Source organism: Aquila chrysaetos, chromosome 5 (assembly GCF_900496995.4).
Source record: "Aquila chrysaetos chrysaetos chromosome 5, bAquChr1.4, whole genome shotgun sequence".
Taxonomy (NCBI): Eukaryota; Metazoa; Chordata; class Aves; order Accipitriformes; family Accipitridae; genus Aquila; species Aquila chrysaetos.
Genome location: NC_044008.1, coordinates 16,832,667 through 16,854,352, shown reverse-complemented (window position 1 = coordinate 16,854,352; position 21,686 = coordinate 16,832,667). Strand labels below are relative to the sequence as shown.

Here is a 21,686-nt window from a genome sequence, read left to right as displayed (position 1 = left end):
TCACATTTCATTTAGTTGGTTGTTTTGTTTTGTTTTGTTTTGTTCTCCAGTAAGAGTCAAATGCAGCATCGGTGTTTTCATTGCTGAAATCAAAGAATATGACTGAACATACTACAGTGTATTATTAACTTAGCACCATTTTATATAGCATAGGTTCACGGGAGATTTTTATCGATGTATTTGTATAATAAAATACTTTCAAAATACTTCATAAGAAGGATATTGTGAATGAAAAAGCTAGTTCAAAGGAAAAAAAATTGCCCCAGCAGGAGCCAAGAAATTTTTTTAATTCCCCCCTCCCCCATCAACGTGAAGCTTAAATTTTCCAGCAAATTTTGAAAACAAACACTTGCAGGCATGAGCAGCTGAACAAGGCTGCAACTTCATTCATCCCTTGTTCCTGGATTTACTTCTATTACAGTATTGCAATGGTATTGCAGCAAGTGGGAAGACGCAATTTTCCTTCCCTACTTTTTAAAAGCATTTTAATTTAAAAATCTCCATATCATTTTCACTGCATTTATGGCCTATGTCTGTAAACATACATAGAAAATGAAATGCAAATGAACAGTTGAATATTAGCAATAGCTATGGCTACTTGCTGCTTTTCCACGATAATTTCCATGGGAACAGAAGCTAAAGCAAGGTAGTTTGAAAGATACAAATGAAAAATTATCCCCACTGATTTTTAAAAACTTTGACTTCAATTTTATGAAGTTAGGCTAGAAAATGCTGTGATAAGGCATGAGCAAGGAATTAAAGGATTAGCACGCCTTTTAATAGTATTAGTCTTCATATTTTGGGTTCATCCACATGTTTCAAAGGCATTTGCTGCAGAGGTTCCCTCTTCTTTTATCTACCAACATAAGATGTATTCTGCCTTTATTAGACTCTAGACTGAATTAACCTCTGGCATATTGGGGGAAAAAATCACAGTAAGCAAACTAGCAAAGCACAGGGTAGCTTTCAGCAGCTGAATGGTCCCATTGACTCCAGTGTGTCTGTGCTGGTGCCCAAGAATGAAGACACTATTGGACTGGGATATATTTCTAAACAAGCCAGCCCTGTTGTCTTCCCACAGCTACCTCAGGTGGAGTTAAAGCCATGCCCGTTCTCTCCTTCTCCAAGTAAAATGATCGCCTCCCCTAAATAGCTCTTCTGTTCTCATCACATTTATATCTTGCATTTTGTCATAGGCTTCAAAAGCAAGTGCCATACATTTACCTGCTAGCACAACAGCCAAGAAACACAGGCTCCTGATCCTTTCCATGGTTGAAGGCCGATTTCTGTGGGCAGCACGGAGCCTTTTATACAAGGCAGGGGCATGATAAGCACTTGTTCCGATACGTAATAAGAAACATTGCAAATATTTTCTCAGCATTCGTATCTTACGTGAGATTAATTATAACACATGACCTTGCCTGTATTTAAGAAATTATCTAAGCAGGTAAGATGGGATGTAGTCAGTAACTTGTCCACGAACTTTGCTGAACTTCTGAATTCCAACTTCAAGAGAAAATGTTATTTTCCCATGACTTCTTAGAATTCCTAGAAAATTAATTTCTCAGAGATCACCTTCATTTTTTCTTAAACAAACATCTTCAGACAACAGGAGTCCAGTGCTTACCTTTTTCTGATTTCATATTATCTTTTGTCACATATGTAGTTTTATAGTGCAAATGAAAAGTTTGGAGAAAAACAAACAGTTGCAGAATTCTCCATTAAAACAAGACACTGATACTGTGATGTTTACTAAATGACAATTTTCTTCCCATTACTTGATGGCAAGAACTTTCAGAGTAAAGCTATGCTCAATGGTAAGATCTGGTTTAAGTAGAATGTCTTCCTGGAAGAGGAAAAAAAATAAAATCTTTCTATACACACATTATCTAAGTTATATTGGTGCTTAGCAGGAGATAGCTTCTTAAAACAAAATGTCTGTGCTGTCAAGCATCACCAGAGAGAAGCATCTGCAATTCAGATAGCTGCCACCACAGCCCCTCACCATATGGTCCGTTAAAGCAGAGCAGCCTGACAGTAGATAGCAATTTCTTCGCTTTGTAAGGACTTTTGTCCAGCAGTTGAAAAACATGAAAATTCATATGAATCTTACACACAAACACACACACTTAAAAAAGCCCAAGCAAACAAACAAACAGAAAAAACCCACAAAACCTACCCAGGGTTCCCAGATGACAGACAGCCACAAGTGTTCAGCTCCAAAACCAGGGGTCACCAAGCTGTTGGCATCATTTGCGTAGCTTGGCACAGTGGGCGTCTTTAACCACTGGGCCAGGCAGAATAGGGACCCACCACCCCACACACAAAGCTTCTCACATGAGTCTTGCACATAAATCCACTCTCCACTGGGAGTTTTGCTCAAAGTTGTGACATGGTCCCCAATCTTTTGTGTGTACACCCCTTGAGTAGTCAAAAAGCATGATAAATAAACACTAATTGGTATTGCTGCTGTTTAACTAACCTATACATTGTTAACAATATGTATCATTACTCGTTTCTGCCAAAACTTGGAATAAATCAGTAACCTCAAATCGCAAGCATTATGCATTTTCATCTCCTTTCAAGCTGTGCTGAGAAGGAAGTAATTCCTCTAAGATCAGTAAGAAGCATCAGAAGTTTTCTTTGTTTGACAGACCATATGTAATAAGGTAAGAAGGAACAGGAACAGGAGCCATGTGCTTCATTTTAAGTCTGTACTGTACTTACTATGAGGGAATCCTACTAGGGTTCCTAAATACTATCAAAATACAAATAATGGCCAACAAGAACACAGACATGGGATACCAGAACAACTTATGGGCTATATTACTCAGCAAGTTATTCTACTGCATTGTGTAAAACTGTGCATTCTATATTCCGGCCTTTGCAAGGGAAGTGAATTCTTATAAGGAAGTATGATGAAAAAGGCAAAGAGAAGTAGCTCACATTCACATCTTTATTTAAGTGTTACCTACATAAGCTATAATTTACAGACTGATATTTTCTGGGGGGGGAAAAAAAAAAAAAAAAAAAAGACAAAAAAAACCCCAAAAAAACCCTCAATATCCAAACACTGTATCTGAATCTACATAAATTTTTAAAATTTCCAGAATTTACAAATTGATATTCAGAGCAGTTGGGTAAATTATACATCCTCCCTCAATATCCACACTCTAAGAGCTTTAAAAGTCATACAGGCACAAGATAAGATATTTTCTTTGTACAACCATCTATTTACACAGCTTTTCCAATACAGGTGGTTCAGTTCTCAAAGTAACTGCCAAGGTTTGCAAAACAGTGTATTTAAAATACATTTAGCAGCATATAAAATTAGATAAAAAGGAAAGACATTTTGCTTTAAAAAAGAAAATGTGAGATGACAGAAACAAATCCATAAGAAAAATAGATTAAGATATATTTCTGTCATGACATTAAGAACACCTAGTCATTACAGAATATAGGCAAAACACTAATAAAACATAGCAATTTTTGAGCATTTGAGTTCTAGTCCTGAGCACAGAGTATACATAGCTGCACAACTTTGGTCAACAAGGATTATACGCTAACATTAACACAAACCATATGGCATTCGCTGTTAGTGGGATACAGCCGTGTCAGATAGATGTGTCCCTAACAGCTTCTTCCCATCTTTTATTCACTCTACTTTCCTAACAACAGTGTAAGTGACCTTTAGAATCTTGAAACTGCCTGTCGTAATCAAAGGCTTATTACTGGGACATCATCATTCCCCTGCTACCCTAAAATGCAAAACAGCTGATCATACTTGTGAGTGAAATACAGCAGAGCACTTTTGTTATATATTTCAGGCTATAATTTTGAGATGGTCATTAGAGAAGACTGATTTCCAGTTAATTTAAACTGCAAGTGTTACATATGCACACAAATTCAGCCATAATATATAGACCTATATATGTGACCATTGAGACACAAGCATGTTACCAAGAGATTATTTTTTTTCTTAAATACAGTACATATTTTAAGGACAGCAGGTCTAGTAGAAGAGTTCACTCTTATTTGTCAGTTCATTCCAGTCATCAGTGTTTACCTAATAAGCATGCAGCAAACTGCATAGAGTGCACCTCAAATTCAACAATATATTCATTTATCTCCATCATTTCAATTACTGGCAAGATCTTCACTTGCATCTCCTGTATCTGAGATCTGTCCGTCTATTAAATTTCGAGCTTTCCAGATCCTCACAGTCCGGTCACTGAAAAACAAAACAAAGCAGTATTAGAGCTAGGTAATTAAATTGGGGAGGGAGAGAGATGGTGGGGGAGGGCAGGGAAGCTTTCTTAAAAGCTCAGATGTCTTATTCAGAAAGGTATTGTTGGCAAAATAAGATTTCCTTAATGGATATGCAAGGGTCATTCCACCTCCAGGAGACTTTGTAATCTAAGATGTACAACATTTAAGATTCCCTAACCTTATCACAGTGCTGGCTACTACCTTTAACCATGTAGGCAAGTATAAAGATTATATGTCTCAGGAAAGTAAAATCCTACTCTGGTATTAGCTGTATTTTTAAAAATACAGCTAATGGTAATAGGCTTAAGTAGACTGACATCAGGGAAGAACTTCCATCATGTAGCTATTTGCAACTCAGCAGACCACAGGCAAAGAGGCAGTGTGCTGCAGAATTAGAGACAGACTCAATAGGACAAGACTACTTCCTGCCATTAAAACAGCATGAAGAGTTATAACAGATTAAAATCAAACAGGACCTGAAATTTGCTCCATTTGCCTGAGAGATGCCAGTCTATAAAGAGAAAAGGTAAAAAAAGCGCAGAACCACAATGATACAGAGTCCTAATCCCCCCCCAAAAAACCCAAAACCCTTTGCCAGGTGCTGGAAAGCATATACCAGTGAGCTGGTGTTCAGAAGCCCAGGAGAGGCAAGCTATAATTCTGTACTTTTGGCAACAATCGCTATTTACACAATTTTAAAGTATGTGTAAGTAAAGTATCACATGGTATGTGTTACAAAACTATTATCATAATTAAAAAGTAAAATAAAGAATTAGTCTTGTTAAATAGCAATTTATCCTGTGCAAGAGAAGTCATGAATTTCTCATAAACATTGAGTTATGTGACTAGCAAACATTGACTCATGTATTCCTTATAAGGCCCTCAAAAAAAGCCAGCAGGCAGCAGTCAGGACAGACTTTATCACAGTATAGAGGTTTTCTGACTTGAGCCTTCACTTCACTGTAAATTGTCAGGAATACCCTAAATTCTGTAGATCTTCACCACAATATTACAAGTGCCAAAAGGCTGGGATTTTCTTTTACTAGTAATAAAGAATAAATTTCAGGTGCATGTAAGTTCTAAACATTAATAATCTTTAGGCAGAGACAAAAGCTTTGACATCTCTATCCCTGTCTATTAATGCTTAAAAAGAAAAATTGGCCACCAAACGTGGAAACTTGGTAACACTGAAATCCTGCTTTGATTCAGAAAGACCTGCTTTCAATTCAGAAGGTCAGAAGCTTCCATGATTGGCACTAGAAGGTAACATGACAGCTTTCACAGCTCCTGTGCTCAGACTACACCACTAAGCGGGCTCTGCTTAGAAGATCTCCTACACTTTCTCCAGAATGAGGTATTTTTCTTGGTCAAGTCCCCTGAGATTTCAGGTACTCAATTTTCTCACTTTTACTGAGGAAGCAAATATCCAAATCAAGGTGTTTAAAGGACAGTAGGACAGCTTGCAAAGCTTCTGCTATACACCAGTGCTTAAAAACAAACAAAACCAACAACAACAAAAAACCAAACCCCCAAACCGAAAAACAACCACATACCATTGCTTTAGAAAAATTCCCACAGGTCAGGAATCAGTCCTAGCAGTAAACAGCCTGACTGTAGAGACAAGCTGGTAAAGTTCTCAACTATTGCCAAATTCTCCCCGCCATCCTGTAGATCAGTGGTCTCCAAACTTCTCTGATCATGCACCCCTACCACTAAAATATTTTTGAGCACACACTCCCATGTGTATTTATTAATTTATAAGTTATATACATGTACTACTGAAGTTCTAATATTTTCTTCCCATGCCCCAACGGATCATGTTGTGCATCCCATAGGGTGCATGCCCCCCACTTTGGAAATCACTGCAGTAGATTATTAGCATTTAGGGGCATGGACCATGTCTCCCTATGCTTGCTATGAAGTGACTTACACAACTGAAGATTTCTTAAATGTATTTTGCATGGACAGAATTCTACCAGGACCTATGGAAAAGGAAGATTCATGGAGAAGAAAAACTCACTCTGCTGCTGTGAAAATCTGGCTGGAGTTGGTGCAGATTGCATTTATAGGACTGTCATGTCCCTTCATCTCCCCAGTGGGTGCAAAGGTATCCACATTCCAGAGCTTGAGGGTGCCTCCTCTGCAGCCACTGAGCAGAACCGGAGCGCCAGGTACCAGGCCAAGAGCACACACCCAGTCTTTATGAGCATTAGGAACTTGCTGAAAAAGAGAAGGAAGGCAAGTCTCACAGGGCTGCAAAAAATTCTAGAGGAACGAGCACAGAAATGGAAAAATCCCAAGTTCTAAGCCTCATTCCTGTCCTACAGTAGATGTGCTACACGACTCTGGGTATATCCCAGCATTGTGGCTTCTCCTTCTTCAGAGCAAGGAGGGTGCTATCTTCTGTGTGGCTACTTCCATACCACGAGTTTGTTTTTCTTTGTGAAATAGTACTGCAAAACAAGAAGAAAATCCAATATGCACAACTGACCAGGCATGGAACAGAAATTAATTTAGGATAATGCTAAATCTGTGTATGTTCAAAGGCATATTTGAATGCATATTTGAACATATGGTTTCTGTATATGTTTCAAGTTATAAAACACATAAAAAGAAAATCCAAAAATCTGCTCAAAAAATACACCAGGGAGACAGAAACTGTTCCTCTATTTGCCTTCCTCCTTTCTTCTTTTCCCATTACACATTATAAATTGATTTTGTGATGTAGCACTTAACAAAAATACATTAATTCTTTATTGAGGAAGGATACTAGCATTTTACTGCTAATTCAGAAAGCAAAATGCTGCGCAGAACAGCTGAGAACAACATCCATTTGGTACCAACACTGGGGAAATAATAGCCCAAGTTTGCTGTCTTTTAAGGGGACCAAGACTAGCTCTTCTCCAGTTCAGTTCGGTAGTAACGGCTTTGCTTTGCTGCCTTTCTCATATTATGGAATACATTCAGCTTTCTAGGATCATCTTGTCATTTTATCTATAATATACACTGCTATCACAACAGTGGTGGTCTGGTCCTGCAGCACTTCATGAAACCAAGAGGGAGAGTGGTTCTTATAAATCTTAACTTTGTCACAGCATGTTTTGTGGCTTGGGATGTATCGCACCAAGTAAAGTAGATGATATCCAAATTCTTTTGAATAGCATGTTTATTAAGTGATTTTCATCAGTTATAGAGGATCAGACTTGTTAACAAATACATACCAAACCAGGAGCTCTGTTGAAATGTAACATTTATACTCTAAAGCAGCTCAGCTCTGTTTCAGGTTTGTTTATTTTTTTTTCCTTCATCTAGAATAGTCAAGTGTACACACCAAAAGAAAGTTGCAACAACAGAAATTCTGACTGGATGAGTGGGGGGGAAATTCATACAAGAGTAGTTTAAGGAGTGCAGGGGGTCACCCAGAGCAGCTGTGCAACCTGTGACCTTAGAGATTTTTGAAAACTCTTAAGTAACCAGAGCTAACTACAAAGTTGGTCTCGCTTGGACCAGCGGGCCAACTTTGCACTATGTGACCTCCAGTGGGCCCTTTCACCCTGAATTACCCCATGATTAGCAAAAGTAACAGCACTTTTCTTCATTCCCTAAAAAGACAGTGAATAAAAATTATCTATATTGTTTTCTCAAATGCTTTAGTCTCACCTCCTTGAAAAATACACAACATTTTATAGAAATAAAAAGAAAGAAGGAAGCGTGAGATCATTTTTATTAAGTTCTACTTTTAATACCAACAAACAAACAGGGGAACATGAAGTATAGAAATTATGAAATGCACATATGCCAAAAGGAAAATAAGGAATACAACTAGTGCATTGTTACATACTACTTCAACCCTGCCACCATATTCTTTCTGATGTTAAATTCATTGCAACGCCAAAAATGCATATTGCATAATATTTTAATGAGCCTAAAATGCAAGAGTGAAGACGCTTCTTACAACTTTAATAAAGTCATTCTGAGAATACAAAATCTTTCCTGTTCCTGTGGTCCTCCTGTTTTTGCTAACAAGCTGCTTAGTACATTTCCCTAGACAGACAGATATGAGGCTTGATGTCCCAATATGGCCAAGTGAAGATTTTCTGTAAGAAGCTGAATTTCTGAATCCTTATTTTAACTGTGAAGTCTTAGTAGCATTCTGAAAAGGAACTGGCACCCAACCAGACAATTTTGAAAGAAGGTCAAGAAAGTCTGTACATTTATGGAATACTAAGTATGTCCATATGGAAATTTTCTTCTCAAGGTGACCAGTCCATTATTCTCTCATGTCCCAAAACTTTAATATTCTATTTGTTTCCTTGCTATCAGTCTGCACATTAAATGCACATAAAAGACATGCTCCTCCTCCGTCCAAAAATTATTAAATGATTGGTATCTAACCAGATCTTTGCAAAACCAGCAGTATCTTCTGGCATTTTTTTACTGCCTTCCATTTCTCACAGTCTCAAATAACTGTATCTCTACCTCAACAACCTCTTTTAAGACCTAGCTTATAGCAAGTAGCCAAAAATCAAAGTTCTCTATGTCAAACAAATTACAATGAAACTTCAAAGTTTGCCTGGATTTGAGGTCCTTTTTGCTGCCCCCTGCCTCTTTTTTTTTTTTTTTTTAAACAATGAAAATTTACAGCAACTATGTTCTAACAGCAAACAGATTATTAGGTGTGTGTGCTGTACACACTACGTAAAACATGCATTGTATAACAAGATGAATGGGGATCTAAGGAGCAAGCTTTTTAGAAGAAAGACTGGGTGGAGTGAGGTAGGTTGTAAACTCCCTTCACAAGAAAATATTCTGTAGCCTGATCCAAAGCATTGTTTGTCATTAACAAGTTCCCAGTCCAAAATTTACCAACTTGTCAATGACAAGGATGATATCCTATTGTTCCAATCACAGAGAAGGCAAGTGCTGCCTTTATTCCAAAGCAAAAAAACAAACCCCACATACTCAGAGCTCAAATAGAGGGCTAACCACTTCATCAGAATTTCCTGATGCTACGTACACTGAAAAGAACAGCAACTGCATTCCTAGTGTAAAGATCAAGTACATTATCAATTTCTTTCTTAGTCAGTGCTCTGCGCCTTCCCTACTAAAAACATCAGTATCAAAGTGAATAGTCATTGTATGAGCCTGAACATTTACACAGCCTGGAAACAGTTCTACAGCATGACTGTCGCATTAGCTGCATGATTTTTTCCATTACCTGAAGAAGGTCTTTTTGAGCCAAATCCCATTTCTTAATTCCATTATCTCTGGATCCACTAAAAAGGTTGTCTCCCATAATAGCAAGTGCTTCAATGCCATCATAATGAGGAGGTTCAAAATTGTGTGTAGGGCTTACGCTTCCAAGAGCCCCTTCAGTCACATCGAACATCTAAAATAAATACATAAGTAAATAAATAATCGAATATGTTAAGCAAAATTATCTGCCATCTAACCAGCTTGGAAGACATGCAGCAAATAACTTCAGGGGAAAAACTTGGAAAGTCTTATCACAGACTACTGTATAATGATGTATATTTGACAGAATTATTCTACCACAACCACTCCTTTCTCTTCTACCTCTTGCCTGAAGCAGGAATGCTTCACTGACCTCAGAGAAGACTGCTCTGGGCAGAAGTGCTACTGCTTGGTTATGAAATACACAGTATCTTCACAAGGAAGAGCCTGTATATACACCATGTGGTGGGCGAGAGAAACAAAGGTCATGAGTGAGTATGGGAAACATGACTCAGGCTGGGCGAATTGCACAGGCAGCTGCAGGAAGAGGCATTAATACATTTTTCTGGACAAGGTGTTTTGGCAGGGGTTACATACCATTACATGCTGATGCTTTCCATGGACTAGATGCACCACTTTCCTTGCCTGTGCTCCAAGAATGGGGTCTTAAAACAGATTCTTTAAGTGAGGCCATTTTAACAATTTAAGGCATAATCAATCCCATCAGGTCTTTGTCCCTAGAGCAGCAGTGTAAGCAACCCTGTTTCATTTTGCGTTGTAGTGAGCCAGAACCCATCCAGTTAGACTGAGCTGAAGAGGAACAGATGAGCCATAACTTTTTAAACTACTACCTCTGTTTCACAAGCAAATATCAGGCTTCATCCTCTATTATTTGCTCTTCATTGACCTTTTAAAATGAATAAGGTTAGCAGTAAAAAAGGGAGAGCTTGGCAGTATAAAAGAATACCTTACGTGAGCTTAAGGTATTTTAAAAGTTACCTCATTCAATTAACATGCGTCAGTTCCAGTTGTAACAAAAAAGTTCAATGATACACCAGAAAAATTAAGCACTTGGACTGAGGTGACTAATATTGCTGGCTCAGTAGACAAGACAGTAGTTTCCAATGGCAGGGGAAACCACTATCTGTGACCAGACCTACTACCCCCAGGGGACCTACCCATGTGCAGAAGCACTGAGAATTCCCAAACTGCTGCATTGACCATACACACACAGACCCTTTGTGCTAATCAAAGTGGCTTGACAATTATGGACACATTTACCTTGCAGAACACACACTACTCTGCAGTATATAGACATGGCCAAAATATCCCTGGATATTCTAGTTGTGTAAGTCAAGAAACAGGCAGCCTCATAAGGATTTATGTAGCCTGCTCACAGCAAGGGAGCCCACAAGAATGGCAGATAAACTTCTCTGAGTGTTGACAGCTATGTTCTTCCAAATGCCCTTTCACGTCCTTGCTTGTCACATGAGTTGGTAGGATGACAAACTTGCATTACATGATCACGTCCTGTTGTACCCACTGAGGTTCTGCACTCATTACCGTGCCAGGATGGTAGCTCCTAACTAACCCAACATTCTGAACTGTGCAGAGAAGTAGAGTGCCTTTACTGCCTAAGAATCCTCTGGCCTCTAACCATAGGGGTTGCTGATAGGATTCAAATCCACAGCCCAAACCATCAAGCTATGCACTCACCTCCCAGGCTGTCTTCTGAGGCTGGCCCAGTGCACAGCCAAGCATCAAGAATTGCAGGATATAAGAGAGAAAGCCTAGCTCAGTGAGAAAGCTTACTCAAGTTCTGGCTCCTGCTTCACTCCCAGATGTGTTTATACACTTTTTCTAGTGTGTGAGAAGTATAGGACCAGGACAAAGGGTACCCCCTCATAACAAGCTAACATATCTTGCTCATTCTGTTTTTGGCCTCATGAATCACATGTTCTTTGCAGTGTGAGGGTCAGCTTTATGGGGAAGATGATGTATAGTTCCCATGGTCCGGTGGTTTGGGCATAGTTCTGAGAAATGGGAGCTCGTGGGTTCAAATGCCCCCTGGCTGAATGGGATGAAAAAAGAAAAGAAAAGAAGAAAAAAAACAAACCCCAAAAACAACAGAACCCCCCCCCCCCAATAAAAAAGAAAAAATTCCCTATCCTTGAGTGAATTAATCACAATGCCAAGAAGCAGGGTAGTATTGTAAGACCACTGGCTGTGCTTTGAACACAACTCAGAGCAACCTGTGTACTAATGAATACACCAAATAGGCTGGGCAACCATCCATCCATGTTCCATCATGAAATAAAAATAGCACTGAAGTGATAAGCGTTTATTAAGACTGAACATTATTCATAATCTATAACTGGTGAAAGAATTTCCATCTTGGGTATCACATTTCAGATACGGAGATATAAGTCGCTTCTGCTGAAGCCTGCATGCCATGCTGATGTAAAGAGTTAAAATAAATTAGCAAATACTAATGGTTTACCTTTATATAATGATCCTTTGAACCAGTGACAATAAGATCTTGCCCGTTGGAAATTCGATCTACAGTAAGGCACATTACGGGACCCTGGTGACCAGTTAGCTTTCCTGTAGACTGAAATCTTCAAGAATAAGAGAAGAAATGAAGGTTTGTTATTTTTCCATATATCCAATACAGTCTGTAGCACAGTTTCTGCCAGAATGGATCTTTTTATTTTCCCCTATGTCTTCACTATTCATCCTCTGGTTTACATACCCATGGATACGAGCAATAGAGTGTAAATGTTAAAAGTAAACAAAAGTTTCTATTTATGTAAAATAAGAATTAAAAAATTTAAAGGTAAAGACAAATCAGACTCCTCAAAGTACATCTGTATTTTGAACACACTCTTTTGGTGCAGGTTCTGTTTGGAAAAGTGCTATTGTAGTGTGGCTATTGCAGTCCCATATTATATTACATTACATCAATTGGCTTTCATCATTTCATCAACACTTACTAGTCAGGATTCATGCATCTGTCACCTTACAAGAGTCTGTTTCATAATGCCTGTCTTAAACAAAACCTTGGGTTTTTCCAATCATTTTTACTGAAAAAATTCACCATAACCTTAACACGTGAGGAAATCATGAGCACCTCCATTATCTCAGTAACCATAACAGTATGGATTATTTGATACATATCTTCCCCATATTTTGCCCAGGTTGTGGACATTACCATAAACAGGAAACATTTCATTAACTTTATTTCATATGCACGTGTAAGCACCTAAACAACATTCTCTTCTGCTGGTGTTCAGTACCTTTTCAGGTCCCACATCCTCACTGAGTTTCCAGCAGCTGCATAGAGGAATGTGCCAGTTGGATTTAGTGCAATCTGATTGATCTGGTTCTCTCCAGCTGGGATAGTGACTGTTCTGTTAGTACTTCCTGAACACACATCACCAGGCATCGCTTGGCCTGAAGACCTGAGTACAAGGAGGAAGGAGCAGGAAAAGGAAAAAAAAACCAAAAACAAAACCCAAAACAAAATCAAACTCTACATTATGTTCTCCGTACTTTGCATACTGTTTAAAAACAAACCTATTTACCTGAACAAAAAGACTATAAGCCAGTTATGAATACTGAACATTTGATAAAACACTATAGGCATGAATGCAAATTGGTTTGTGTTTCCATATATTACCAGTACCCCATACTGACTTAGCCTGAACACATAAAGAAAGCTTCCAGCCCCAGAAAACAGTGTACTTGAATTACACTGTGCTGCACTACTGAATTAAATATAATAAAATTTGTCTAAAATTAAAACTCATTTAAACTCTTGGCATTTGAGGTTTAGCATACTTACGTCAATGTCCGAATACACTTAGCCGAATCTCTGATGTCCCACACCTTGATATAGGAGGTTGACACTGTGAACACCAGGCTAGTGTAATTGCAATATTTTATGGAAACAACATTATTTGGATGACCCCCTAGAGACATAATCTCTTGTCCAGTTACCAGATTCCAGACTTTACAGGTACGATCTAAATAAAAACAAATGAAAAGGGGAAAAGAATAGTTAAAAAAACAAACAGGAAAAAAAAAAAAAATCATGTTTTTCCAAAACTCAGTTAATTTAAAAAAAAAAAAAGTACATGCATTCATTTACACTCATACATATCCCTCCATTTAGGTAGGCACTGCAGAAAAACAGCTAAATTAAACAGGTCTTAAAGAATACACATGGGCATCATCTACCATCATCAAAACTAAGCAAGGTTAATCATTAAGTGTTGTGCGTTCAAGACATGCATATTAGCTCCCACAGCATTTTAAAAGGATAAAATTCCATCTCAGCGAAAGTGAAGATACAGACAGTTTAGAGGCTGTAAAATTTGGATGATGACAGATCAAGAGAAGAATCCATTTTTTATTTCAAGAATTCTTCATCAAGAACATAGTTCAGGAGGGGCTTTGAGGCTCAGCACGACAGTGCTGACTGCCACAAAAAAAAAACCCTACAAAGGTAAGAAGTGATCCAAACTATTGAGTGCTGTAGGAGCCTCTGAAAATCCCAGTGTAAGTGCTTTAGTCACAGTTTTCATTCAGTAGCAGAGAAATTTAAATACTGTGACCTTTTGTGTACTAAAATCCCAAAGCATAGAAGTTTTCAAGAATTTTTGCAACAAAAATAAAGAGCACAGGAAACTTTCCTTGTTGTACCATGTCTCTATAACTCCATATATTTTAGAAGTGCATTTTTACTGGAATAAGTACTGGGAGGATGAAGAGAAAGCTTCATGTGTAGACAGTTATAATAGCATGAAGAAGGTAAGCATACCAAGAACCGTCAGCCACTTTAATAATACCAACTATCAAGACCAAAGCCTAATATCCACAATATACCTGAAAGCTTACTGGCATTCCTGAATTGGCACTCGCTGCTAGTGTTATGCGATGTCAGTGAGCTGAGACTTTCTGCTTCAGCAACAATTTCCAAAAGATTTAACCTTATTTAATTAAACAGCTGTCTACACTCTTGAGTACACGTGTACTTCGTAAACTTTTCCCCTCCAAATATAAAGAGAGGAAAAATTCTTCCATAAGCATGGGAACGTAGCGTATGACAAGAAAGAGCAAATATTTACATCTACAAGCGTCCATATGTTAAAAAAAACCAACAAACAAACAAACAAAAAACAACAAAAAAACCCCACCAAAACCCCACCTTTAGAACACAAATCTAGATGTAAAATAAAAACAAAAAATCCAAAAAGTCTTTTTTCCCCACATAGCCACTAAATTAAAAATCTCAATACAAATCAACTAAGCAACATTTACAAAAACTATATATATGTCCTTTTTTGCATTTGTATACACTTGCACAAATGCTGAAACATTGGCTTAAAACTTATAAGATGAAAGTTTGCCAATTCACTGTAAAAGTGTGTCTCTATTTTTAACAGCCAGCTAGTAGAATAACCACAGAAACCATACCTGAATATTAGCAGTAGAAGACCTGCATCTGATGGGGTTATCTCTATGTTAATATAGGGAAAAAAAAGGATGCCCTGAAATTTCAGAGTCTATTTGTTATGTGAACTAGTGGAAAGGAGAGTCTCCCTGTCGATAGGTGTTAACGTCTTCCGAGCCACCACTCTAGTTCACCTTAGCTTTGATACTTGAAGGAAACAAAAAATATATATATATATACCAGATTATCACACAAGTTTTATTTTGGAGAAAAAAAAAAAAAACAGAGTCTGCCACAGTTTCAGCTGCACAACTAAAAATATAGCAAGTCCTTTACTATAAGTGCTGTATAGGAAAAGGCCCAGAGAAAAAACACACAAAAATCACTTTTGAGCAATATTAAAAAGGGTGTTCATGAAAAATAACCACTGAGATCTGGTTATGTAATCTTCAAGCCAAACTAAGTGATTACAATGGAAAGTCACACCAAAGACAGGAGGAAAATGTTTTCTTCCAAAACACTGTTTCTACAAGAGCTTGAAGAGTTCATAGACTGACTGCACCATCCAGTAAGGAATTTAGTGACTGCTAAAAATCTGGCCTCTTCCACAACAGCCATACAATTCCTATGCACATAAGGCACAGACAACAAGACCCACAGGGTAAGCAGAAAATGTCCTTGGCTCTACTCGAAGAATCAACTATGGCATGGAGACTCTATTCAACCTCTGTAGGTAGCACAGCCAAAGATGTGCTAATTCCCACCTCCACACCTACCCTGAGGCTATTAGTTTGCATTGCACACCATGTATGCACATGTTACCATGATTGGTTCCATCATATCACTCAACAAATATTAGTGTTATTCTTGATAGTTACTTTTTCCACTACAAATAAACAGCCAAATATTACACATTGGAATTAAAAACTTGTAGATAATTACTGTAAATCCTTCTCCAGCTTATGTTGCAAAATGGATCCTCACAGTTTTCCACCGTGTTTACAGCACTAAGCACAAACTGAGAATTTCACAATACCACAAGTTGTCAAAGCAGCCTCTGTAGGCAGCACAGATGCATGGAGCTTGCCCAACCTTTAGATCCAGTGAAGAGAAGGTCATCAGTTGCATCAACACAAAGCACAGCCTTGGTATGTCCTTCAGCTGTATAGATACACTGAAGCGGGGATGATCGGATGCATTTTGAAGCAGGGAATGGGTTAATTATCCCCCTAAAGGAAAGAAGAGACTGTGAGTTGGGCATAGTAATAGACACAGATAAAATTAATTTACTTAAATGTAAGGAAAAAGGTTAATCTAATTTTCTTACATGTGAGGGCAGAACAGCTGAATGCCTTTCATAAACTACGTAAGGATTTTTACTATTTAGCTTCAACAAGTGTCAACTCTGGACTATCAATTAAAGGAAATCACATATAAAACCAAACAAATGAAAAAAGGACAAGATGCTGAATGTTGTGCACATGGGAAAGTCTGTGTAATGCTGAAAGAACCAGGATGCTTAAAGCTCCTGAATGCCTAGGACCAACCTTAAGACTGCAAATTGCATAAAAGACATCTTAATCTAAGTATCACATCTGAAAAATGGAGTAGATGTAACGTACACTGCCAATTCCAAGCTCAGCAGGCACTTCACATCAACTGCCTTCTACAGGCAGGCTTGGAGAACTGCTGCTAATTTGTGTGCCTGAGGAAGGTTCCTACTGCACCCCGTACCCAATGCCACACTTGTACTGAAATAGCTAAAAGGGAGTATGGTTGGAGTACAGATATGCCAGAGGAATCTTCCTGAGGATTTGTAGCTAGTTCTGTGGTGGTACCAAAAGACTGTAACTCACCCGGGGGGGGGGGGGGGGGGGAGAAAAAAATCACAGTTCATCACCAAATAAAAATTATTTAGCAGTCTAAAAGCCCATGCATACAACTGCACACACACATGGACCCCATTGATTTCTGTGGTGTAGAAAAGCCTCAAGGTAATGCCCACAAACATGAAACACAATGCTGTGACCTGACCAGCTTGCAGGTAAGACTCACTGTCATGCTCTTCCGGGTACTACACACATAACTATGAGAAAAAGGAACTAAGCCAAATGTAAAGATTCCATAATATGACCCAGAAGCTTGCTACAGGAAGGAAAAAGTCCTTCCTGATGTTATCTAACTTTGCTACAGTTAGCTTGTTTACTTAGTACAGTCCTAGAAGTTACTATGTTATACACTTTTACTGCTCAGGACATCTTCATTCATATAATTCAGTAATCCTTCACAACCCTTTTATAGATCTTACTAATATGATTGATATTGCCTTAAATTGTTTGACATTAACTTCGTCATTTTGGAAAGGCATTCACCTTTCCATCTGCACCTTCTTATGTTTTCAAGAATACAGGAACAATTTACTTTATTATTTTTAATTTAGGTCTCCATGCTTTTGTTTTCTAACACCACACAAAACTAATATGGTTTTCTCTGTAGTACTCCCCAGTGGATCATGCTGCCTCTAAACTGAGTTATTCCTACTGTTGTTCTCACCCACTCGTTCCCCTGACAAGCCATGTAAAATACTTGTCCCGGAGCTATTTATCTACCTATGTGCAGTGCTCTGAAATCTACAGACAAAAAAAAATGCTACAACTGCTACAATGACTAAACAAAGCCACCATCATAGTATTATTAGCCCTATGACTGCCCTTCTCTTGATAAACTAATTTTTCACTGAGTACCAAAATCCTAAGCCACAGCTCAGGAACATGAGTGGGAACATTTATTTCATCTCTTAAGCCATTCTGTGTTCTGTGAGAAAGATATAATAAAAAACCTACTCATTTTTATTTACACTGGGATTTAATTTTTAGTGACCAAAGCATACAACTGAACAAGAAAAACAAAGAGATAAGCATATAAAACCTAAGAAAACGTCTGCTCCTCTTTTTTTAAAGAGAACAAAGAGAGAAAGAATATGTCTAAAGAAAGGTTTATACCATATTTCATTTAAAAAGAAAAAACCTGACATGCTCAACAACGATAAAGAACACCCTAAAAAGGGGGAGGGGGAGACATGCTTGACCAAAATTTCAGATTTTTATGCTTCTGGCAAAGGCAAAAGAGGAACAGTACACAAGTATCGAGAAAATTCATGCAGCAAAATGAAATTTCCGAAGAACTGGAATAACTTCAGTGAGCGATGCCAAGAAAACAGAAAAGAGAAAGAGAGAGTACCTGTGTACCTCCGACAGAGAGGAATCACTTTCATCAGACCTACAATCAACAGTGGTGGAATTGTGAGGAGAAAGAATATAGGTATCAGCAAAGTAAAGCCTCCATATGAGAAGAACAAACAACAGCATGGCCAATTCAGAAAAGCAATGCAAATCCACATACAGTATGCAGCATTGCTCAGGGTATACCTTAAACCCGTGATAACATGGTGCTAGGGGAGGGAGCAGAATTATAATCTTAAAACAGCACTCTCAGCAGTAAAGTTACACTGCTAGACTGTCTCAGCCCAAGAAGCTGAGTAACACCAGCTGAGCCATTTTTTTCCCCAACATTTTCTTATAGAAGTAAAGGCAACAAAGTAAAAGGAGAAGATGGATGTATAATTTAACCTCCATAACACAGTGCTTGCTGGAAATATCAAAAGGAAAAAAGTTTCTGACCATCAATGCCTGTTAAGTGTAGAAGAAACATGTAAAATGTTAAGCATAAAAATATAAATATTAAGCTTATTGATACCCCACTGAAATAAGAACAGCAATTTGCAAACGATCCTAAGTTCAAAATCCTTCACCTCTCGCTTTCAAAAATGTTTAAAAATAAAAAAACAAGAACACACACAAGAAAAATCCCCCCCAGACATGAACATTTGCAGTATGTCTTAAGATGTCCTTCATTTTTAACTCAAACCAAACAGATTAAGCAGTTTCAATTTGACTTCAAAGTCAGTCCAGAGAAAATGAAAAGGATTAGGTGGGAGTTAGCAATAAGATAAAGATAACACAGCTAAGATAAAGAAGTTACAAGCACAGTTAAACTACTGAAAGCCTTGCAAGCTACTGCTTGGTATGTGGTGACTCTAGACCACTGAAAAAAACCAAAGTTTTAGAAAAAACATTAGTGTAAACAGACAAGAGCAATTTCTTGCCTTGCTACAGTCAGAACTAAACTTAGAATAAAGTTTGAATTGCAGTTCATAAGCGCTGCATGGCAGTAGTACCGGTACTGAAACCCGCAAAGATTTTGCTCAAGTCAACTCCATTGTGATTTCGTGTAAGGCTCCTAACACATGCCTAACATGCAAGGAAAACTGAGCTCTACTTCTCCTAAACAAGGTATGAGTATTGTCTGCTTCTCCAGATCACCTCCTAAAGTCAGTCTGTTCAATGATTTGGATAATCTCTAAACAACTCTGTTCTAGCCATTTCAATATCCCATCCTCCAGGGTGCTGTTGTGACAGCACTCTGAGAAGAGTAACCGAATAACTCAAAAGCACTATTTCCTAAATTGTCAGCTAAATCCTACTTTCAAGTGTAAACGCACACACAAATACACATACATCTACGAATTCTACTGGTCTTTTCTACTTTGGGTTTAAAACTACAAATACCAGACATAACCTAGAAAACAGGAAACAAGGTTCAGCAGGAAATTGCTTTTCTTGAATTTTTATAATGGTTCCATGCAAGTTTAAAATATTTTCTTTGAAAACTACACAAAAACCACAAGAAATGTCTCCTCTTGTCTTGCAGGAGAAGGGCAAAATATCTAACAGGTAGTACTACACTGATAACTTGAGTGCACTTTGCAATTCCCTGGTTGGGGGCTGAGGCTTCCTTCTGTGACTTACTTATCCTGCTGAACTGATGTGTTTCCCTGAGAAACAGTAAGACGACTAAAAACATTCATTTCATTACGGGGCCGGCTTGGTGGGGAAGTAGGAGGTGACAGACTAGCCTCTGGGGCTCCAGAATCTGAGCTACAAGAAAAAAAGAACATCTTCTTTAACAGGTTATGAATGGTTAGAGAAGTTAAATGCAACATGCCTCAAATGTTAGATGCTCTCTTCTTAAGCGAATAAACAAAATTATAATGCTAGCTACAGGTATTTTCCAGAGAAGGCAATAAATATAAGACTACAAACTGCTGCAGAGTGCAAGGTAGCACAATGTTCAAAGTTTATGTGCTAACAGGGAAAGCTCCAGGCAGAAAACACACATAAATAAAACGAAGAAATTCTTGTAAAACTGCAGTTTCTTAGAGAAATTGATGACTTCCGTAAAAAAAAAAAAAAAAAAAAAAAAAAAACAAACCACCAAACAAAAAAAAACCAAACCAAAAAAAACCCCCAAAACCAAAAAAACCCCATCATTTGAAAACACTCCAAAGAACATTTTCTCAGGGCTCTGCTCCTGAGTTATTTTGTACAGAAAAACTCTGGAAAAAAACCCCCATACACAGAAGTTGAGCAGTGAATAATTTCACTGCCAACAATAAAAAACATCCTAGAATTAAAGAAATAGAAAAATACAGATTTATTTTTCAAGAAAATATATCCAAGGTTTAAATTATGTCAGAGAAAATAAATTTAAAAGAATCTTACAGTTTTTGTTCTTTTGCCTTTGTCTTTTCCATTGTTTTCTCATAGGCTTTTCTCTTCGCTAAAGGTGAAGGCTCAGGTATCTTCTTCTCTGACAGAGATGGCTGTCTAGAACTAAAGCAAGAGCAATCATTACCTTACTTTAAGGTGCTTTACAAACTTGCTTTTCTTACATTAGCTGTCATTCTCCCACTCAGATTTCAAATTTCAGAATGTACTTAATCTAGTATTGTCTCTCTTGAATCTACAGACTCGAAATTTGTTCTCACATTTTTATATTAAAATACACCAAGGTTATTAACTTTCACAGTTCATCATCATATAAAGAGCCAGATACTGAATATGCAAAGGAGATCTACTAATTCAATAATAAAAGAGACTGACTAAAAGAAACACAGTGGAGTATACATCTCAAATTAAGACCACAGAGAAGATGGAAGGTCTGAGATCTAAAATTTCAGATTCCACAACTTTCATCTACAATAGACCACTTACAGACATGAAGAACAGAGAAACCATGATGACTCTTACATATGAATTAAACTTTGCATTAATATATTCATGTTTCAATATCAAATTCAAAATTAGGAAGTGAGAAAAAGTATTTCCCACTGACAGCCTGGCTATTATAACATTGCTTCTCTTTGTCCCCCTTTCCCTTCTGCCTTGCTTTCCATCCCTCCTTTGTCTCTCTAGTTCTTCCTCTGAAATAATTCCAGTTCACAGTCACTGTGGTCTTTCTCCCAACCTTTTACTCCCCATTAAAAACAGCAATAAGATCAAGAGTGCAATATTAATGCTAACACCCGAATGTCATCATTTCACCACAGTCAGATTAAAAAATGAAAGGAATCTGAATGGTGTCCACTCTTCTGAACTCCTGTTTCTCATTAGCTGGGCAATCAGAAAAGCAACACTTGCTGAGGTTTATCCTTTTTTAAAAGTTGTTTCTATGAATATAAGGACCAGAAATGCTCACTAAAAGAGAGAAAGCAGATTCTGAAAATGCTTTTGTGCCACACAACTTTATTAAGTAAAGTTCAGTTGGCAGGCCACCTGCCTGACACAGTTACTAGCATCTGGTCTCAGAGCTCTACAGGATCTGGATC

The 21,686-nt window shown here is 37.8% G+C and overlaps 1 protein-coding gene across 11 annotated transcripts in view; it reads right to left on the bottom strand.

Moving 5' to 3' along the window:
* Positions 1–2,942: 2,942 nt before the first annotated feature.
* Positions 2,943–21,686, bottom strand: part of KIF21A (kinesin family member 21A) — a 93,848-nt gene continuing 75,104 nt past the window's right edge. For 6 of the 11 annotated variants that reach the window (XM_030013843.2, XM_030013845.2, XM_030013842.2 and 3 more), the window contains 10 exons: positions 20,581–20,691; positions 19,828–19,956; positions 18,200–18,238; positions 16,052–16,188; positions 13,349–13,529; positions 12,801–12,965; positions 12,005–12,122; positions 9,488–9,658; positions 6,290–6,489; positions 2,943–4,231 (listed from right to left, as the gene is read on the bottom strand). In XM_030013843.2, coding sequence (XP_029869703.1) covers positions 4,138–4,231; positions 6,290–6,489; positions 9,488–9,658; positions 12,005–12,122; positions 12,801–12,965; positions 13,349–13,529; positions 16,052–16,188; positions 18,200–18,238; positions 19,828–19,956; positions 20,581–20,691 — 1,345 coding nt within the window. In that variant the 3' untranslated portion in view covers positions 2,943–4,137. The remainder of the gene's footprint in view (positions 4,232–6,289; positions 6,490–9,487; positions 9,659–12,004; positions 12,123–12,800; positions 12,966–13,348; positions 13,530–16,051; positions 16,189–18,199; positions 18,239–19,827; positions 19,957–20,580; positions 20,692–21,686) is intronic. The other 5 variants (XM_030013847.2, XM_030013853.2, XM_030013849.2 and 2 more) reach the window with 3 other exon arrangements.